This window comes from Lethenteron reissneri, chromosome 13 (assembly GCF_015708825.2).
Source record: "Lethenteron reissneri isolate LAM-NWPU_2019-01 chromosome 13, ASM1570882v1, whole genome shotgun sequence".
Classification (NCBI taxonomy): Eukaryota; Metazoa; Chordata; class Hyperoartia; order Petromyzontiformes; family Petromyzontidae; genus Lethenteron; species Lethenteron reissneri.
In genome coordinates, this window is record NC_083791.1 from 9453012 (window position 1) to 9471357 (window position 18346).

Below are 18346 nucleotides of genomic sequence, written 5' to 3' on the forward strand. Positions count from 1 at the left end.
GGTGGGGATTGGGCAATGTAAGCCCAGTCACCTAAAATGGGCACAGCGATGAGGCCTTGGGGCAAATCGGTTCCCTGCGAGATTCGTGGGGGTTCACTATGAGACCTCCTTTACCAGTGGCAAAATATAGTAGTAGGTTTTTACCCTTTAAACTGGTACGAAACTGACACCTTTGTACAAGGCATCATGTTTGCAATAACCGCAACACAAGCAGTCAAAATGCAAACAAAAAAAACAACTCTGATAATGGTAATGATATGCACTGTCCTTGAAGTTGATTGGTCCACACCCGAGACAGCTTTTCTTAGAGCCTAGTCTCCATTGGTGTTAGTACGCCTTTTGGCGTCATCTACTTAATTAAATAAACTTTTTAATAAATGTTTTCTCCTACAACATCAGAGTACAGCGCCACATTAAATACGCACTACAATGGCAATAGTTGAAAGTGATTTGAAGCATGTTTTTTTTGGGGGAGGGGGTAGGTCGAGTTTTGTGACGTCATATTTGAGGGGGGGGGGTCTGACTTTGTGACGTCATTTATGGCCGGCCCCTTAGGGAGCACCTATGAATTCTAGATTTGAAGCTTTCGTGACTGCAAGGATTCATATTCTTAGATTTTTTCGGTAAAGTCACGTAGGTAAAAAAAAATTAATTAATAAATTAATAAAAAACTAAATAATATAATATGAAGTCCGGCACACATGGCACGAGCGGTTATTGTGCTGATTTTGCACAACGCAAAAGCTCCTCACGTCAAAGCGTAGTCGACCTCTGTGTAAGCCGCTGATGGTGACCGATTCAAATATTCGCCACTGACATTGGGCGGAGGATCGAACTCGGATCGCCGGGTTCGTAGCGCAGCGCGATAACCGCTCAGCTACCACTCCCACAACACACATTTACGCGAAAGAAAAACACTCTCGATTTAAAGCTTTCGTGACTGCAGGGATTCCTATTCTTGGTTCTTTCGGTAAAGTCACGTCGAAGGGAAATAATAAAATAAGAAAAATAAACAATAAAATCTCACGACGTTTTGGCCATAACGCAAGCTCTGTTTCTTCAACTGAGGACGGCTGCTTGCGTTGTGGCCGAAACGTCGTGAGAATTTGATTTTATTATGTTTTATTATTTTATTATTTCCCTTCTACGTGACTTTACCGAAATAACCAAGAATATAGAAACACTCTCGTACGTGAAAAGGAGGACGATCTCCCGTATGGTCTTCACAGAATGTTGGGGGACAGGTGCGGTTCAGGGAGCACCTGTGAAGGCCCGCACCGCACCAGGTACTCATTTGAGGCCGAGTCTATCTAGGAGCGGCCCAGGACCGGTTCAGATAATCGTCACTGGTGTTGGCCGTTCAGCGGTAATCGAACTCGAGTTGCCCGCCGGGTTCGTAGCGTCAACCACTAAAACTCACCCCCCCCCCACTCACACACAGCACGGTTGGCTACGTACGGTGCGAAAGAAGTTCAACATGCATACACACATTTAGATATTTATATAGAAACACTCTCGCGCGTGCCGACACACGTGGACACACATGTTAGCATGCACAGTGTAGAGGGGGGGGGGGGGGCTGGAGATGGGGGGGGGGGGTGATGGAGTTGAGGGGGGTGATGGATTGGGGGGGGGTGATGGAGATGAGGGGGGGGGTGATAGCGAAGGGGTCGCAATGGACTCAGGAGGTCACGGAGACTCTGGGAGCCACGAGCGATGAGACGCATCCCAACCCGCTCGCGGCCGTTGCCTATTAGCACGATCAGCCACTCGCACTCTGATTGATCACAATCATCATGAGCGTGACCATGTGGTTGTTGTTGTTGTTTGACTTGCATCCCACTGGGATATTTGCACAGGGTTGGTGTACGGTGATTATTTCTGCAATATTTTGCTGTTTTTTTCTTGGATTTTCTGTTTGCACATAGTCACTATAAGATGTTTTCTTGTTCATGTTTTTGTTTTTTGTTTGTTGCGGTTGCACCCGATTCAAGGCGGTCGGGCGTGGTGCTGGCCACCCCATCCCCTCGTGTGTCGTTCTGGCCTTCATAGAGTGCTCGCTAACAGCACTTTGCCCCTACAGTCTCTTAAGGCTACACGGGGGATCTTTGTCTGTGTGCGCGCGCATGCGAATGCGCTTACGCACGGCGTCGTTTCAGTCTGCTGAGCAATGATCGCGTCGCGGTGACGTTATTCATGTGACAACGACGGAACGAAAAGCAACGGAGGTCGCGTTCAGAGAGAAGGGCGCACAATGGCGAGTGCAGAGAGAGAGACACACGGGAGCGTGGATTAAGGAGTTAAACCAGCAGCGAGACAGGAGGCTTAGCGGAATATCCTGTCATTACCTCTCACGGGCACACGGGGTGAACGTGTGTGTGTGCGCACACCCCTGTGTGTGTGTGTGTGGATGGTGGAGCGGTGGTGGAGCGGTTAGCTGCGCTGTGCTGCGAACCCAGGGACACCAGTTCGAGTCCCGCTCACGGCCAACGCCGGTGATGATTATTTGAACCGGTTTTGGGCCTCCCCTACGTCGACTCAGCCTCAAATGAGTAGATGCTACGGTGTGTAAATATCGCCACTAGGGAGACAAAGGCGGCCGGGCGTGGTGTTGGTCACCCACCACCTCGTGTGCCGTGCCGGCCTTCATAGGTGCTCGCGAACAGAACTTGCTCCAACCTTCCTTAAAGCTATATGGGACATCTTTGTCCTTGACTTTGTACATACATTTAATATATTGTGTATTCATGCATGTGTGTTTATTTATGTATGCATTCATGTACGGTAATTTGGTTTGTGTGTGTGTGTGTTTTATTATTATGATTATTAATGCGTTTGAGTTCATGTACAAGTTGCCGGTAATAGCCTCTGCCCGTGTTATATCCTTTAATAGTAACAACAATAGCAATTAGACGATAACGAAGAACGCACTATCGTGCAAAAACAATCTCCAGCACGCCACGTCGCTGAAGACTTTAGATCCGTAATCACCAAATTTTCAGAGGGGTGGGAGGGGGGGGCAATTTGGCCAATAAGACATCACAAACCATCGTTGGGCTTGACAGCAGCAACACGGTGACGATGGTGGTGGTGGTGATGATGGTTGTAATGGTGATGATAGTGGTTGTGGTGGTTGCAATGTAGTGTGAAGGCCGCCACACATTTTGAAACCATCGTTGGGTTTAACAGCAGCACGATGATTATGGTGATAATGGTGATGATAGTGATGATGATGGTGGTGATGGTGACGATGATGGTGATGATCATAGTGATGATAATGGTGATGATGGTGATGATGATGGTGATGATGATGGTGATGATGGTGATGATGATGGTGATGATAATGGTGATGATGATGGTGATGATGATGGTGATGATGGTGGTGATGATGGTGATGATGATGGTGATGATAATGGTGATGATGATGATGGTGATGATGGTGATGATGATGGTGGTGATGATGGTGATGATGATGGTGGTGATGATGATGGTGGTGATGATGATGGTGATAATGGTGATGATGATGGTGATGATGAAGGTGATGATGATGGTGATGATGATGGTGATGATGGTGATGATGGTTATGATGATGGTGATGATGATGATGGTGATGATGATGGTGATGATGATGGTGATGATGGTGATAATGATGGTGATGATGATGGTGATGATGGTGGTGGTGATGATGATGGTGATGATGGTGATGATGGTGATGATGATGGTGATGATGATGGTGATGATGGTGGTGATGATGGTGATGATGGTGATGATGATGGTGATGATGATGATGGTGATGATGATGGTGATGATGATGGGGGCTGTTGTCACCATTTGTGTTTTGTAACCCGCGGGGCCTTGCGACGAAGGACGCCGCTTTAGAGTCACATTTGTTAAAAACTAAAAAAACTAAAAAAAATCTTATCTGGGTCCTGTTCCCATCAACACCTCCAGAGACAAACTTTAGTCCGTCTAGGTCAGCCGTCGGCTCTCTCAGGAACCGCAGCTTCGTGACACGGTGGTTTATTCAGGACCCACCGCCGTCTCGTACTCACCACCATCTCGTACTCACCACCATCTCCTACTCACCACCGTCCCGTACTCACCACCGAGGTGGCAATGCGGCTCTTGAAGTATTGAGGGTTTATTTAGTTTACCGATATCTAGAAATATATATGTATATCTTCTTCTTGTTTCAATTGCCGACCCCTGGTCTAGCAACCAAAATGCAAAGTCAAACGTTTGGTTCCAACATAACATATGGGCACAGATATAGGTGAAGGTTAAAGGTTAAAAAAAAATGTTCTTGAGTTAGTTTAAAATGTGATGCTGCATTCTGATTCAGCCACCTTCGAAAGTTTCCCGAGACAAAACCTTTATAAGCCCAATTTAAACACTCAAAACCATTAACAACGTGCTCCTGAATATGTTCTTGGACCCGAGACTAAACATTCGTTAATTTGTTGTCTTGTTTATATTTCTTTAATCCGTGTTCATTCCAGCACTGAGAACCCCTTAAAAGCTCCGTCCCGTAGCCCTCGGTTCAGAAACGTCTAACAAAAAAAAGACAACAATTTATGACCTCCCCACCAAAGTGTGTGGGCAGTCTACATTTTTTGTTGTTACGTTAAATATTTTGGAGACGATGTGTCTGATGAACTGTAGAGACTCGGCTATATCTGTGCCCATATTCAGCTTTCGTATCAAAATGAAAACACATTCAAATGCTCACACCCCCCCCCCACCACCAATGTTGGCATAAACACAAACACACAGTTTGTACTCTTTGGTTCTGTCGGTAAAGTCACGTCGGTGAAAATAATTAAATAAAAATTAAAAAAGCAACTAAATTAGATCACGACGTTTCGGGCGCAACACAAGCGTCCTTCATCAGGTGGTGACCACCACAGCGAAAATAATCGCTGAAGTATGCCAAAGAGATGTCTGTGACAAGGGGTTATATAGCTGTGGGGCCGGGGGGGGAGCCACAATTTTTCCTGTACCGCCTTCCATCAGAATGGTGGAATCCGATTAGCTATCAAGCTCTTTTTCATAGATGTCCCGTCGGGACCACGGGGTCAAAACGTTACAAAACACCATTGGAACCTCATTTGCCAGTAGGTCATCCTCGCTTTCCGGTTCCTTCCATTTTTCCGAACAACACTTTCAATGTCACCTCTTGTTGGCCATCCTCCATGCGTCCAAAGAGTGGCAGTTTCCTTCCCTGCTTACACAAAATACATTCACTGCGGGATTGATGATGAAGATGCTCGTGGTGATGATGATGCTGATGACAAGATAAATAATGACCGATTCACAGATTATAACGCTGCTTGATGAAGATGATGCTGGTGACAAGATAAATAATTACCGATTGACAGATTATGATGTTGCTGCTGATGATGATGCTGGTGGTGATGATGATGATGCTGCTGATGATGATAACAAAATTAATGACTGATAGATGATGCTAGTGATGATGATGATGCTGGTGGTGATGATGATGATGATACCAACATGAATGATAGATTATGATGCTGGTGGTGGTGATGATGATGCTGATGATGATAACAACATGAATGACTGATAGATTATGATGCTCGTGGTGATGATGATGCTGATGACAAGATAAATAATGACTGATTGACAGATTATAATGCTGCTGATGGTGATGATGATGCTGCTGATGATAACAACATGCATGACTGATAGATTATAATGCTGCTGCTGCTGATGCTGATGGTGATGATGATGCTGATGATAACAACGTTAATAATGACTGATCGATTGACTATGTTGCAGCTGATGGTGATGATGATGCTGACGATGCTGAATGCGTTGCGTGCTCCACTCACAGGCACGTGCGTCGGGGGAGCGCGCGGGGTCGTGGTGACCGTGAACCCGGCGGAGGTGACGGTGGCGAGGGGTCAGGCCGCCGAGTTGCCGTGCTCCGTCAGCTCCAACGCGCCCACGCTCAACAATCTCGTCGTGCTGTGGATCGCCAACACGGAGCGCGGCGCAGGGGTGCGTGTGGGTGTGTGCACGTGTGGGTGTGTGTGTGGGTGTGTGTGTGGGTGTGTGTGTGGGTGTGTGTGTGGGTGGGTGGGTGTGTGCACGTGTGTGTGTGGGTGTGTGTGTGGGTGTGTGTGTGGGTGTGTGGGTGTGTGTGTGGGTGTGTGTGTGGGTGGGTGGGTGTGGGTGTGTGGGTGTGTGTGTGGGTGTGTGGGTGTGTGTGTGGGTGTGTGGGTGTGTGGGTGGGTGGGGAGCGGTAGTGTAGCGGTTCGCGCGCTGCACTGCGAACCTGGCGACCCGGGTTCGATTCCCGCTCACGGAAAGCACCAGTGACGATTATCTCAACCGGTCCTGGGCCTCCCCTAGGTCGACTCAGCCTCAAATGAGTACCTAGTGCGATGTGTAAACATCGCCGCTAGGGAGACAAAGGCGGTCGGGCGTGGTGCTGGCCACCCACCCCCTCGTGTACCGTTCCGGCCTTCATAGGTGCTCGCTAACAGCACTTGCCCCTACAGTCTGTTAAGGCTATACGGGGGATCTTTGTTGTTGTGGGTGGGTGTGTGGGTGTGTGTGCACGTGTGGGTGGGTGTGTGCGTGTGTGTGTGTGTGGGTGTGTGTGGGTGTGTGTGCACGTGTGTGTGGGTGGGTGTGTGGGTGTGTGCGTGTGTGTGTGCGTGTGGATTCGTGTGGATGTGTGTGGGTGTGTGGGCGTGTGTGTGGGTGTGCGTGTGGGTGTGTGTGCACGTGTGGGTGTGTGTGTGGGTGTGTGTAGGTGTGCGTGTGGGTGTGTGTGCACGTGTGGGTGTGTGCGCGTGTGCACGTGTGGGTGTGTGTGTGGGTGTGTGCGCGTGTGGGTGTGTGCGTGCGTGCACGTGTGTGCGCGTGTGGGTGTGTGCGCGTGTGGGTGTGTGCGCGTGTGTGGGTGTGGGAGGAGGATGCTGTAGGAGGAGGAGGCTGTAGAAGGCTGTAGGAGGCTGTATCACGCCTCTGTGGCTACGTGGCCTGACGTCTACTCAGAGAACATCAAACATCGAGTACATTAACCATTTGTTCGTCCACCCACCCCACCTACCAACACCCCCTCCCTCCTCTCCCCCACACAGGAGCAGGTGCTGGGCTTCATGGCTGGCCAGGTGGTGAACGGCTCTGCGAGCTTCGCGGGTCGCGCCGACTTCACGTCGCCCATGCCGGGATCGGCGGTGTCGGTGCGCGTGGAGCGAGCGCGCGAGAGCGACGCGGGCACCTACACGTGCTCCGTCAACCTGATCGCTGACCCCCCCGGGGGGGTCGGCGTCGTCACTCTCACCGTGCTGGGTGCGGGGCGGCGCGCGGCACACAAACTGACCACTTCTCTCCCGAGCCACCTCTCCCCACCCATCTCTTCCGACCCACCTCTCCTCCCCACCTCTCCCACCCACCTCTCCCCCCCCACCTCTCCCACCCACCTCTCCCCACCCATCTCTTCCGACCCACCTCTCCCCACCCACCTCTCCCCCCCACATCTCTCCCCACCCACTTCTCCCCCACCCATCTCTTCCGACCCACCTCTCCCCCCCACCTCTCCCACCCACCTGTCCCCCCCCACCTCTCCCACTCACCTCTCCTCACCCATCTCTCTCCCCACCCACCTCTCCCACCCCACCTCTCCCCCCCACCTCTCCCCACCCACCTCTCCCACCGACATCTCTCCCCACCCACCTCTTCCCTCCCACCTCTCCTCACCACCTCTCCCCCGCCACCTCTCCCCCCCACCTACCCTCCCACTTCTCCCCACCCACCTCTCCCCCCCCACCTCTCCCCCCATCTCTCCCCACCCAACCTCCCCCCACCCACCTCTCCCCACCCACCTCTCCTCCCCACCTCTCTCCCCCCCACACCTATCCCCCCACCTCTCCCCACCCACCACCACCTCTCCCCCCAACCCCCTGACGATTCTGACTGCCGCCTGATGAGGCTGGTTCTTTGAAATGCCGTCGAAACGTCACGGAACTCAAATTGTGAACGTTGTGAGTTCACTCTCCAGCACACGAGCCGCGTGCTGCACCGGTGACTAGTCGGACCGGTGACTAGTCGGACCGGTGACGAGTCGGCACGTTGTATTCACCGGCCCAGACCTCACTGGTTGCCTGCGTCGGGCTGGCAGCGGGTTTAACGACGCAGTTTTATATTTACGCGATCCGACCCCCCCCCCCCCCCAAAAAAAAAAACTTCATCACGGATCCCTGTAACGAGCTGGCCCCCCTAAAGCCTCCCTCCGCTAGAGGTCGCAACCGGGTACCCGATACCCGTACCCTACCCGATACCCGCCTACCCGTACCCGACTGGGTACGGGTACGGGTAGCCGTTTGCGACCCTGGTGCGGCCGGGTACGGGTACGGGTAGGCCGAGAGTCACTGGTGAGTCACCGTTTGTCACTCATTTCGGGTAGGGTACGGGTACGGGTAGGGAACGGGTACCCATACCCGGCCGGGTACGGGTACCCGGCCGGGTACGGGTACCCATTTACGACCCTGGTGCGGCCGGGTACGGGTGCGGGTAAGGAATCAAAACCCGTTTGCGACCTCTGCCCTCCGCTCTCTCCTGCCGCCCCACACAGTTCCTCCCGCGACGCCCAGGTGCACCATGGAGGGCGACCCCACGGTGGGCACCAACATCACGCTCACCTGCAGCTCGTCCGAGGGCAACCCCGCTCCCTCCTACCTGTGGACCCGCCTCGAGGCAGCCAGGAAGCTGCCGGCCAACGCCGCGCTGGGTAGGAGCTCGCCGCCTCTCACGCAGGATTCTCTGGGACCGGCACGAGGCCGTGTCACCGCCATCGTGCGCCCTTCCGGGCCTTCACAGGCACTGGACACTAACAGCGCTCGCCCCGACGGTCTGTTGAAAGGGCTACGCTGGGCACCTTTGTCATCTTGTGCGCGTGCAGGTCGGAAGGAGGGCACGCTCACCCTGACGAACGTGAGCGCCGACTCGGAGGGCGTCTACTCGTGCACGGCGCGCAACTCCGTGGGCAGCAGCAACTGCACCATCACGCTGGCGCTCAGGATCCGTGCGTGCCCGCACGCTCACCGCACCGCCAGTCATCCCAACGCTCCTCCCATCGATCATCTAACAGCTCCACCATCGATCATCTCACGACTCCACTCCACCAAACATCTGACCACACCACCAATCACATTACCGTGCGACCTCCTTTGAGCTCACTCTCCCGCTGCATCGCTGTGCTGTTCTTCCCCCGCACCACGTATGGTTGTGACAGAAGTTCAACGAAAGTGCGTACAACACGGGGCCCGTATCGATACGTCGATCGAAGTCGGTTCGCGTGCTCGCATTACACGCGCACGCGAATCGTCGCAACGCCCCGTCGATGCAAACGCCGCTCCAATGAGGTTACCGGAAGGCAGCAGGGGACAGGAGAGAATTAAACGCCAGCCGTGTGTCGCGACGGAAGGTCGCGTGTAATCCACCAGCGTCGTCATGAGGAGCGGGGAGAGAGGTCACGGCGCTTTGACGTTGGCGTGGGACTGGGGGGGTCACGGCGCTCGGACCGCGACGACGAACCTCGATTGAACAGCGGCGGCGTGACGATCCGCTCCCCTCCTCTCGTCTCTCGTGCCCACCTCTCCCCCGCAGCGCCGAGTGTGAACGTGGGTCTCGTGGCTGGGGTGCTGGTGGGCTCGCTGCTCGGAGTGGCGCTCGTGCTGCTGCTGCTGGGCTACGCGTGGGCGCGGAGACGCAAAGCGACGGGCAAAGAGGACGAGCTGCCCAACGACATCCGGTCGGTCGCGCCGTCCCCACCGCACCTGCCACCACTGCCACCGCCGTCGCTACCGCTACCACCACCACTACCACCACCATCGCCACCACTACCACCATAGCCATCACCACCGCTACTGCCATCACTGCCACAGCCACCGCTACCGCAATCACCACTGCCACCACCATCACCACCACTACCACCATCACCACCATAGCCATCGCTACCACTACCACCATCACCACCACAGCCATCGCCACCACTACCACCATCACCACCATAGCCATCGCCACCACTACCACCATCACCACCATAGCCATCGCCACCACTACCGCCATCACCACCACAGCCATCGGCACCACTACCACCATCACCACCATAGCCATCGCCACCACTACCACCATCACCACCATAGCCATCACCACCGCTACTGCCACCACCACCACAGCCATCGCCACCACTGCCACAGAAACTGCTACCGCCACCACCGCCACAGCCATCACTGCCACAGTCATCGTTACCACCACTACCGCCACTACCGCCACCACCACTACTGCCACCGCCACCAACGCTACCACCACTACCACCACTACAACCTCCACCACCACCGCCATAGCCCACACCACTGCTACCACCACCATGGAGCAATGCACTTTTAAATCTAAATTAAAAAGTATTTTTTTTCAGAACTGCTTTTTGTGTTTAGTTTGTTGTCCTCACCCCACACCTCCGATGAGCACGGTTGGCTATCTACAGTTCGAACGAAGTTCAACATCCATTCATCATCGCTCGAAGTAGCAGTAGCAGCAGTAGCAGCAGTAGCAGCATCATTGTCATCAGCAAAAGGAAGCACAATCATCATCTTCATCAGCACAATCACATACCTGTCAACCCATACGGTTTACCCCGTAATCTTGTACATGGAAATTGAGTTTCCAGGTCCATACGGCATACAGCCGTTTCAATACGGGCAACATTTTGTTTTATTTGTTTGTGTTTCTCTCGTGATGGGACTTTGTAAGATGAACGTTGAGATTCATAAAGGGCACGGGGTGACCAAACACATTCCTGTGGAGGGAGCTGGTAGGAACACGTTGGGTTGCTCGGTCAATGGCCAGGGTCAACGGCGGCGTGGTGTATTCCTCAAATATGGCCGACTGTGAGGGCGGGCACAAGCCGGCGTGAGTAGGTTAAACGTTGAGTTTTATAAGGGCACCACGGGGTGACCAGCCTCTCCCCACCCAGCCCCACCCCTCCCACCCCCACCCAGCCCCACCCTCTCCACCCAGCCCCTCCCCATCCTCCCCACCTAGCCCCTCCCCACCCTCCCCACCCAGCCCCACCCTCCCCACTCAGCCCCTCCCCACCCTCCCATCCCCACCCAGCCCCTCCCTCCCCACCCAGCCCCTCCCCGCACGATGGACGGACGGACACAATAATCTCCTGTGGGCTGGTGGTTGGTTCCTACCAGTATAAGCTCTGAATTGGTCTGTAATAAGGTAGGGCACTGATAAGGGGTTGACAAGTGTCCATCATTGTCACGTGATTATCGTTGCTTTGGTTGCGATCATCATCAGAATCATCATCGACGAGCGCCCAACGACCGATGATCACCGCCACGTGATGTGACAATAACGCTGCGGCCACCGCCATCATCATCATCGTCGCCCACCTCGTTGTTGCCCCCCCCCCCAGGATGGACGCGCCCCCCCCGCAGTACGCCGCGTCGGGCAGCAAAGCAGGCAGCACCCCGAGGCCCGGCTCGGGCCTCAGCAGCCTGAGCTCGGCGCCGGGGCCTCCGTACAAACACCCGGCCAACGGGGCGGCCGCCCACGGCCCCGCGACGCACAGGGCCGGCGGCTCCGACAGACACCACCACCCTCATCCTCACCACCCTCACCACCCTCACCACCACCCTCACCACCACCCTCACCACGCGCACCACCAGCAGAACGCGCCGCACTTGGTCGGGGCCAACGGGCACGGCCGCGCGCCGGCGTTCGCCGTGGTGGACGCCAACGCCCCCTCCGTGGTGACCGCCTCGCTCGTGAACCCGGCGCCCGGCAGCGGTCGGCAGAACGCGTACGGCCAGGTGACGGGCACGCGCGCACACGGGCACACGCACTGACACGCGCGCACTGACACACGCACACTGACACACGCACACTGGCACACACACACTGACACACGCGCACTGACACACGCGCACTGACACACGCGCACTGACACACGCACACTGGCACACACACACTGACACGCGCACACTGACACACATACTGACACACGCACATGGGCACGCGCGCACACGAGCACGCACGCACACGGGCACGCGCACTGGCATACACACACTGACACACACACACTGACACACGCACACTGGCACACGCTCTGACACAAGCACACTGACACATTTGCTGGCATACGCTGGCATGTACACGCACCACTTGCACACGCACTGGCGTATGGTGGCATGCACCGGCAAGACAAAGATCCCCCGGGTAGCCTTAACAGACCGTTGGGGCAAGTGCTGTGAGCGAGCACCTACGAAGAACGCCTTTGTCTCCCCAGTTGTGATATTTACGCATCGCGCCAGCTACTCAATTTGTGGCTGAGTCGACCTAGGGGAGGCCCAGGACCGGTTCAGATTAATCGTCACCGGCGAATCGAACTCGGGCCACCGGGTCTGTAACGTGGCGCGCTCTGACCGCAACTCTACCGCTCCCCAGACACACTGGCACACACTGGCACACTGCCGCTATGAGCGTGACAGGCAGTGTGCACCTGACGCACAGGGAGAGAAAACCCCCAGACCCCAGGGCTCGAACTGTGGGCCTCTCTGTGTTGCCAGCTCAGCGCCTCATGCAGGACCGTGTTTACTCAGCAGCCCACGTGAAGAATCCGACGCCTCGAGTCAGGGCTCCAACCCAGGCTCTCGGCAAGTGCACAGGGCGCTTGGGGTCACTGCGGCGCTCCATCACCTGCATCGTCTCTCGTCTCCACGTGTCGCCGTGGTTTTCACGTGGCCTGGTGTCGTTCCCCCCCCACCACCCCCCCAACACCCCCCCACTACCACCCCCCACTACCACCCCCCACCACCACCCCCCACCACCACCACCCCCCACCACCCCCCCCACCACCCCCCACCCCCCACCACCACCCACCCCACCCCCTCCACCACCCCCCACCACCACCCACCCCACCCCCTCCACCACCCCCCCATCCCCCCACCACCACCCCCCCACCACCATCCCCCCACCACCCCCCCCACCACCTCCACCACCCACCCCCCACCACCCCCCACGTGGTCCTCCCCGCAGAATCTGCAGCCAAGCCGCTGCGACGAGGCGGGGGTCCCGTTCGAGCCCCTGGCCAATCAGACGTCTCCGCTGTCGCCAAGCAACGGGCCCACCCCATCTCCAATCCCGATGGTACTGGGGCTCAGCCCTTGTCAATGTGCGCTGGGGGGGGAGCGGTGGCGCAGCGGTTAGCGCGCTGCGCCACGAGCCCCCGTCCACCAGAGTTCGATTCCCGCTCACGGCACACCATCGCCCGTGGCGATTATCTGAACCGGTCCCGGGCCTCCCCTAGGTCGGCTCGGCCTCAAATGAGTACCTGGTGCGGTGTGTAAACATCGCCACTTGGGAGAGACAAAGATGGCACAGGCGTGGTGCTGGCCACCCACCACCTTTATAGGCGCCCGCGAACAGCACTTGCCCCGACAGACTGATAAGGCTACATGGGGGGTCTTTGTCTTTAAGATAAAACAAAAATAAGAATAGGCTTTACCCTTTCTGCCAAAAAGGTTCCATCGATATAACTGCTCAACCCCAGCTATGAATACTTTGATAATAATTGCATTGCCTTTGGGGCCGTCCATAAATGACGTCACACACCTAGGGGAGCGGGGGGAGAGGTCAGACATTTGTGACGATGTGTGACGAGGGGGGGAGGGGGGGTTTGGGAAATGTGACGTCACGTCAAAATGCGCAACTTTAAATAATTATAAACAATAGAATTGTTATAACAACACTAATTTTGATTAATTTTCATTATTAACTATTTGAATATTTAAATTTACTAAGGTCACTTTTTTATTTATTCCAGGAATGAGCATTTTGCTTCTCCATGGGAGAATGGAGAAGCATGAATTTTGTAACAATATTTAATAATTCTTATTAAACATTTTGATTTTAATGATTCTACCAGGGCTTTTCATTCTGTGGGATTGTTATAATTGTACTCTCCATTTTGCTTCGTTCTACTACAAAGTTTCAAGTATTTTTTTCATAGTTATAATTACTTTTAATATTTTATAATTGGAAGAGAATTTCAATATATTATTCTGAACATCTGCAGTTTTAGTTAGACGTTGAATATTTTAAAGTGAATTTTATGCTCAATTTCAGTTTTCCAACGCCTCCTTTTTAATAAATGTTTTCTCCTACAACATCAGAGTGCAGCGCCACATTAAATACGCACTACAATGACAACAGTTTAGAGCGATTTTAAGCATGTTTTATTTTCAAAATGGAATGATGGTTTTGGGGGGGGGCAGAGCTTTGTGACGTCATATTTGAGGGGGGGTCTGACTTTTTGTGACGCCGTGTGACGAGGGGGGGAGAGGGAGGGTTAAAAAATCGGCCGAAATCGCGTGACGTCATTTATGGACGGCCCTTTTGTGTTGTTCGCCTTTTGGCGCTCGCTGGTCTGAGCACTCGTGAGACAAGGCCATAAAGACGGCTGTCTCTGGTCGAGGTCAATCGATTTCAAAGACAATGCGTGCATTGTTATCAGAGCGTGTTGCATGTTTTTTTGTTTTGCCACAAGTTCGTGTGGTTGATGCAGAATCGATGCCTTGCAGTAGGTTTGTTTTGACATTTCAAGAACCTCCTGTTTTGTTACCAGAAAGAGGTAAAAATCCTGGTTCCAAATATATGTCTCTCTCTCTCTCGTAAAATTTGACACCAGCAGGCACAAAAACAGCAAAAAATGGCTCCCGTCGATATTCTTCTTGGTTCTTTCGGTAAAGTCACGTAAAAGGGAAATAATACAATAATAAAAATAAAACATAATAAAATACAATTCTCACGACGTTTCGGCCACAACGCAAGCAGCCGTCCTCAGGTGAAGAACAGGTCTGTCGGAAAGACGCTGTTCTTCAAGCAGCAGACGCTGTCTTTCCGACAGACCTGTTCTTCACCTGAGGACGGCTGCTTGCGTTGTGCCGAAACGTCGTGAGAATTGTATTTTATTATGTTGTATTTTTATTATTTTATTATTTCCCTTCTACGTGACTTTACCGAAAGAACCAAGAAGATGAATCCCTGCAGTCACGAAAGCTTTCATTCCCGTCGATATTCTTTTTCTCTTTTTGTTTTCTTCAGACTTCGCCGGGTCCGATGGACTTCGGCGTTGGAGTGTCGCCGGTTCCGGCCCGCGCAGTGTCACCAGGCAACCTCGTGCGCATGGGAGGAGTCCCCATCATGGTGCCGGCACAGAGCCGGGCAGGATCCCTGGTCTAGACAGGGCCCGGCCAGCCACCGGCTACCACTGCCACCGCCCGGCTACTGACATCTCCTAGCCACCGGCTGCTGTGCATCTACCGCTGACCACCTTCGAGACCCCTCCACCCGTGACCTCGACCCCCCCATCCCCCCCCCCTCCATCCCTCCCTCCCTCCCTCCCCCGTGCCGACTCGTCCCTGCCGTCGGCCTACTCCTCCTCTTCCGCCAACCCCCATCTCCACACCCAAAAAACCGCCGCCTTCACCGAGCGCGACTCAAGGATTTCTTCTGTCCGCCCGTTGACGATGCGGCCGCCGTCGGTGAAGGGACGCGGACAAAACGCCGGCGGAGAGACGCGGTCGCTGAGACCCACCCCCCACTACCACCACCACCACCCCCGTTTATTGCCGCCACGACGATCGGCCGCTGGTGACCGCGACCCCGAATCGCCGCCCGAGGCCAAGGTGACGTGTTCACGCCGATCGAACCTGAACAGCGGCGGCAACAGGGACACCGCCGGTGCATTTTGCGCCATTCGCCGAAAGGACCATCGCGATGATGCCTCGCCAAAAGGGAAGCGCTTTTTTGGGGGGGGGGGGGGTGCATCGTCGGCACCGCGCCGGGAACGAGCGTGCCCCTCTTGCCATCGGCGCAGATGGCCCCATCGACGAGGGCCCGGCGCGCACGGCCGACGGGGCCAACCGAGCGGCGACGTCGGAGCCGGTCCCGGCAGAAGCCTCCTGTGCCCACGTGCCGCAAGGGAGCGCGGCCGTGCGGAGGGGTTGGTGGGACGCCAGGCGATGGGGGGCCCGCCGATCGTGGCCTGCTCCGGCCCGCTCCGGCCGTCTCTCTCCGTTCCCTCGGTGTTGCTCCCGGCGCCGCGCGGAAACACGAGACGCGCTGCAGAGGGGCAGCACGGACTGCGTGTGCGCCGCCGGTGTTCCCGCTTCACTCGCTGAGCCCCCCCACCCACCCAACAGCCCCCTCCTCCCGCCACCCTCTACAGCTCCCCCCCCCCAACCAGCACCATGATTCGGCTCACCAGACGGCTCTTGGTAAGCCCCATGCTTCCATCTGGGCGGCGTGGATGAGTGCCTCGTAGCCCTGATGTCGATCTAAGCCTCTCGCCCGCCCGCCCGCGGAATAGTGACGCACGCGGGGCCACGTGGCACCGTGCCCACGCGTGTCCCTTTAAAATGAGCAACTTTCGCCCGGGTGGGCGAGGTGGGTGGGTGGGCACCTAGGGTCACATGGCCCCCGTGACATTCCCAGATACGTGTTGGTTATTTGTTTCAGCAGCGTAAGAGGCTTATGGGCACGCGGTGCAGCAGATTAAATGTCGGACTGGCCGGGAAAAACAACAACAACAAGGAGGCATGACGGTGTTTTGTTTACCAGTGGTTCTCGCGTCGAGGACAACGCGGGAGGCGCTTCCTCCTGTAGCCGGCGGTGGAAATTCCACATTCCCATCGTGGGGGGGGGGGGGGGGGCACTCTGCCCCGAACATCAACCGCTGTCAAGTGCCCGCGAAGCGTTTACTCGTTTTACCGACCCCCCCACACCCCCCGAACGGGATGATGATGATGACGACAAAGGTGGTGGTGGTGGGATGAGTCAACCACCACCCCCACCCACCCCATCCAACTCACCCACCCCACCCCACCCACCCCACCCACCCCTCCCCACCCCACCCACCCCTCCCCACCCACCCCTCCCACCCCACCCAACCCAGCCACCCCACCCACAACCCACCCAACCCACCCCACCCACCCCACCCAACCTATATAACCCAACCCCACCCCAAAAAATCCACCCAACCCACCCCACCCAACCCACTCCACCCACTCCACCCACCCAACCCACCCACCCCACCCAACCCACTCCACCCACTCCACCCACCCCACCCACCCACCCAACCCACTCCACCCACTCCACCCACCCAACCCACCCCACCCACTCCACCCACTCCACCCACCCAACCCACTCCACCCACTCCATCCACCCAACCCACTCCACCCACTCCACCCACCCACCCCACCCAACCCACCCACCCCACCCAACCCACCCAACCCACCCAACCCACTCCACCCACCCACTCCACCCACCCAACCCACCCACCACCACCCCCAACTGGCGCGCCGCAGATGGCAGCATCGTCGTCTTCTCGCCTGGCTCCACGCGCTGGGACGATTACAAAACAACAACAACACAACAACAACAACACAACATCGGAACGGCGTTCCTGTTGTCACCATCAGCCTACGGGGGGAGAGGGGAGGGCGGGGGACCCCCCCCCGATCCCACCCCACCCACGCCACTCACCCCCTGCGGTCAAACAATAAACATTTCGGGCGCGGCGCAGCTTTTGAATCGAGCTGGCGAAGTTCCGCCGTCTTGATCGCGTTCATGCCGCCGTTGGGTTACCTGGGGTTTCATTTTTTCTTTTGTTTGTGTAACATGCAACGGCTCACGGGCAAACGTGGAGGAGGAGGGAGGGCGCCCTGGCGCGCCTGTGACTGCAATCTGCGCTTCCTTTGGCCCTTGCTGGTTGTGTGAGCCGCCGAGATGACGGCATGGCGGGTCATCTCCACCCTTCAGACGCCCGTTGCTCCGCTGCCAAACACCCAGGGATTACACGCCAGGCTTCTGCTAATGCCGTTCGTATTAATCCTCATGAATATGCATGCGCATACGTGTGCGTGCGCGTGTGTGTGTGGTGTGCCTGTGTGTGCATGCGTATGGTATGTGTGTGGGTAGTGAGGAGCGGTGGCGCAGTGGTTAGCGCGCTGATGCGCTTACTAACCCCGGCCGCACGAGTTGGAATTCCTGCTCGCGGCCAATAACAGCGGTGAATATTTCAACCGCTCCTGGGCTTCCCCTAGGTCGACTCAGCCTTAAGTTCGTACGTACCTGGTGCGGTAAAGCGTCAGCACTGGGGAGACAAAGGCGGCCGGGTGCGGTGTTTGGCCACAACCACCCCCTCGTGTGCGGTGCCGGCCTTCATAGGTGCTCGCTAACGGCACTTTCCCCAACAGTCCGTCGAAGGCTATACGGGGCGACCTTTGTCTTTGTGCGTGAG

The 18346-nt window shown here is 55.7% G+C and overlaps 1 protein-coding gene across 3 annotated transcripts in view; it reads left to right on the forward strand.

Moving 5' to 3' along the window:
* The window catches only part of LOC133342072 (immunoglobulin superfamily member 11-like), a 61156-nt gene extending 44232 nt beyond the window's left edge, over window positions 1-16924 (forward strand). For 2 of the 3 annotated variants that reach the window (XM_061550989.1, XM_061550990.1), the window contains 8 exons: window positions 5855-6021; window positions 7113-7323; window positions 8606-8761; window positions 8933-9055; window positions 9640-9784; window positions 11459-11855; window positions 13081-13191; window positions 15148-16924. In XM_061550989.1, the coding sequence (XP_061406973.1) occupies window positions 5855-6021; window positions 7113-7323; window positions 8606-8761; window positions 8933-9055; window positions 9640-9784; window positions 11459-11855; window positions 13081-13191; window positions 15148-15285 (1448 nt within the window). In that variant the 3' untranslated portion in view covers window positions 15286-16924. The remainder of the gene's footprint in view (window positions 1-5854; window positions 6022-7112; window positions 7324-8605; window positions 8762-8932; window positions 9056-9639; window positions 9785-11458; window positions 11856-13080; window positions 13192-15147) is intronic. The other variant, XM_061550991.1, reaches the window with a different exon arrangement.
* The last annotated feature ends 1422 nt before the right edge of the window (window positions 16925-18346 follow it).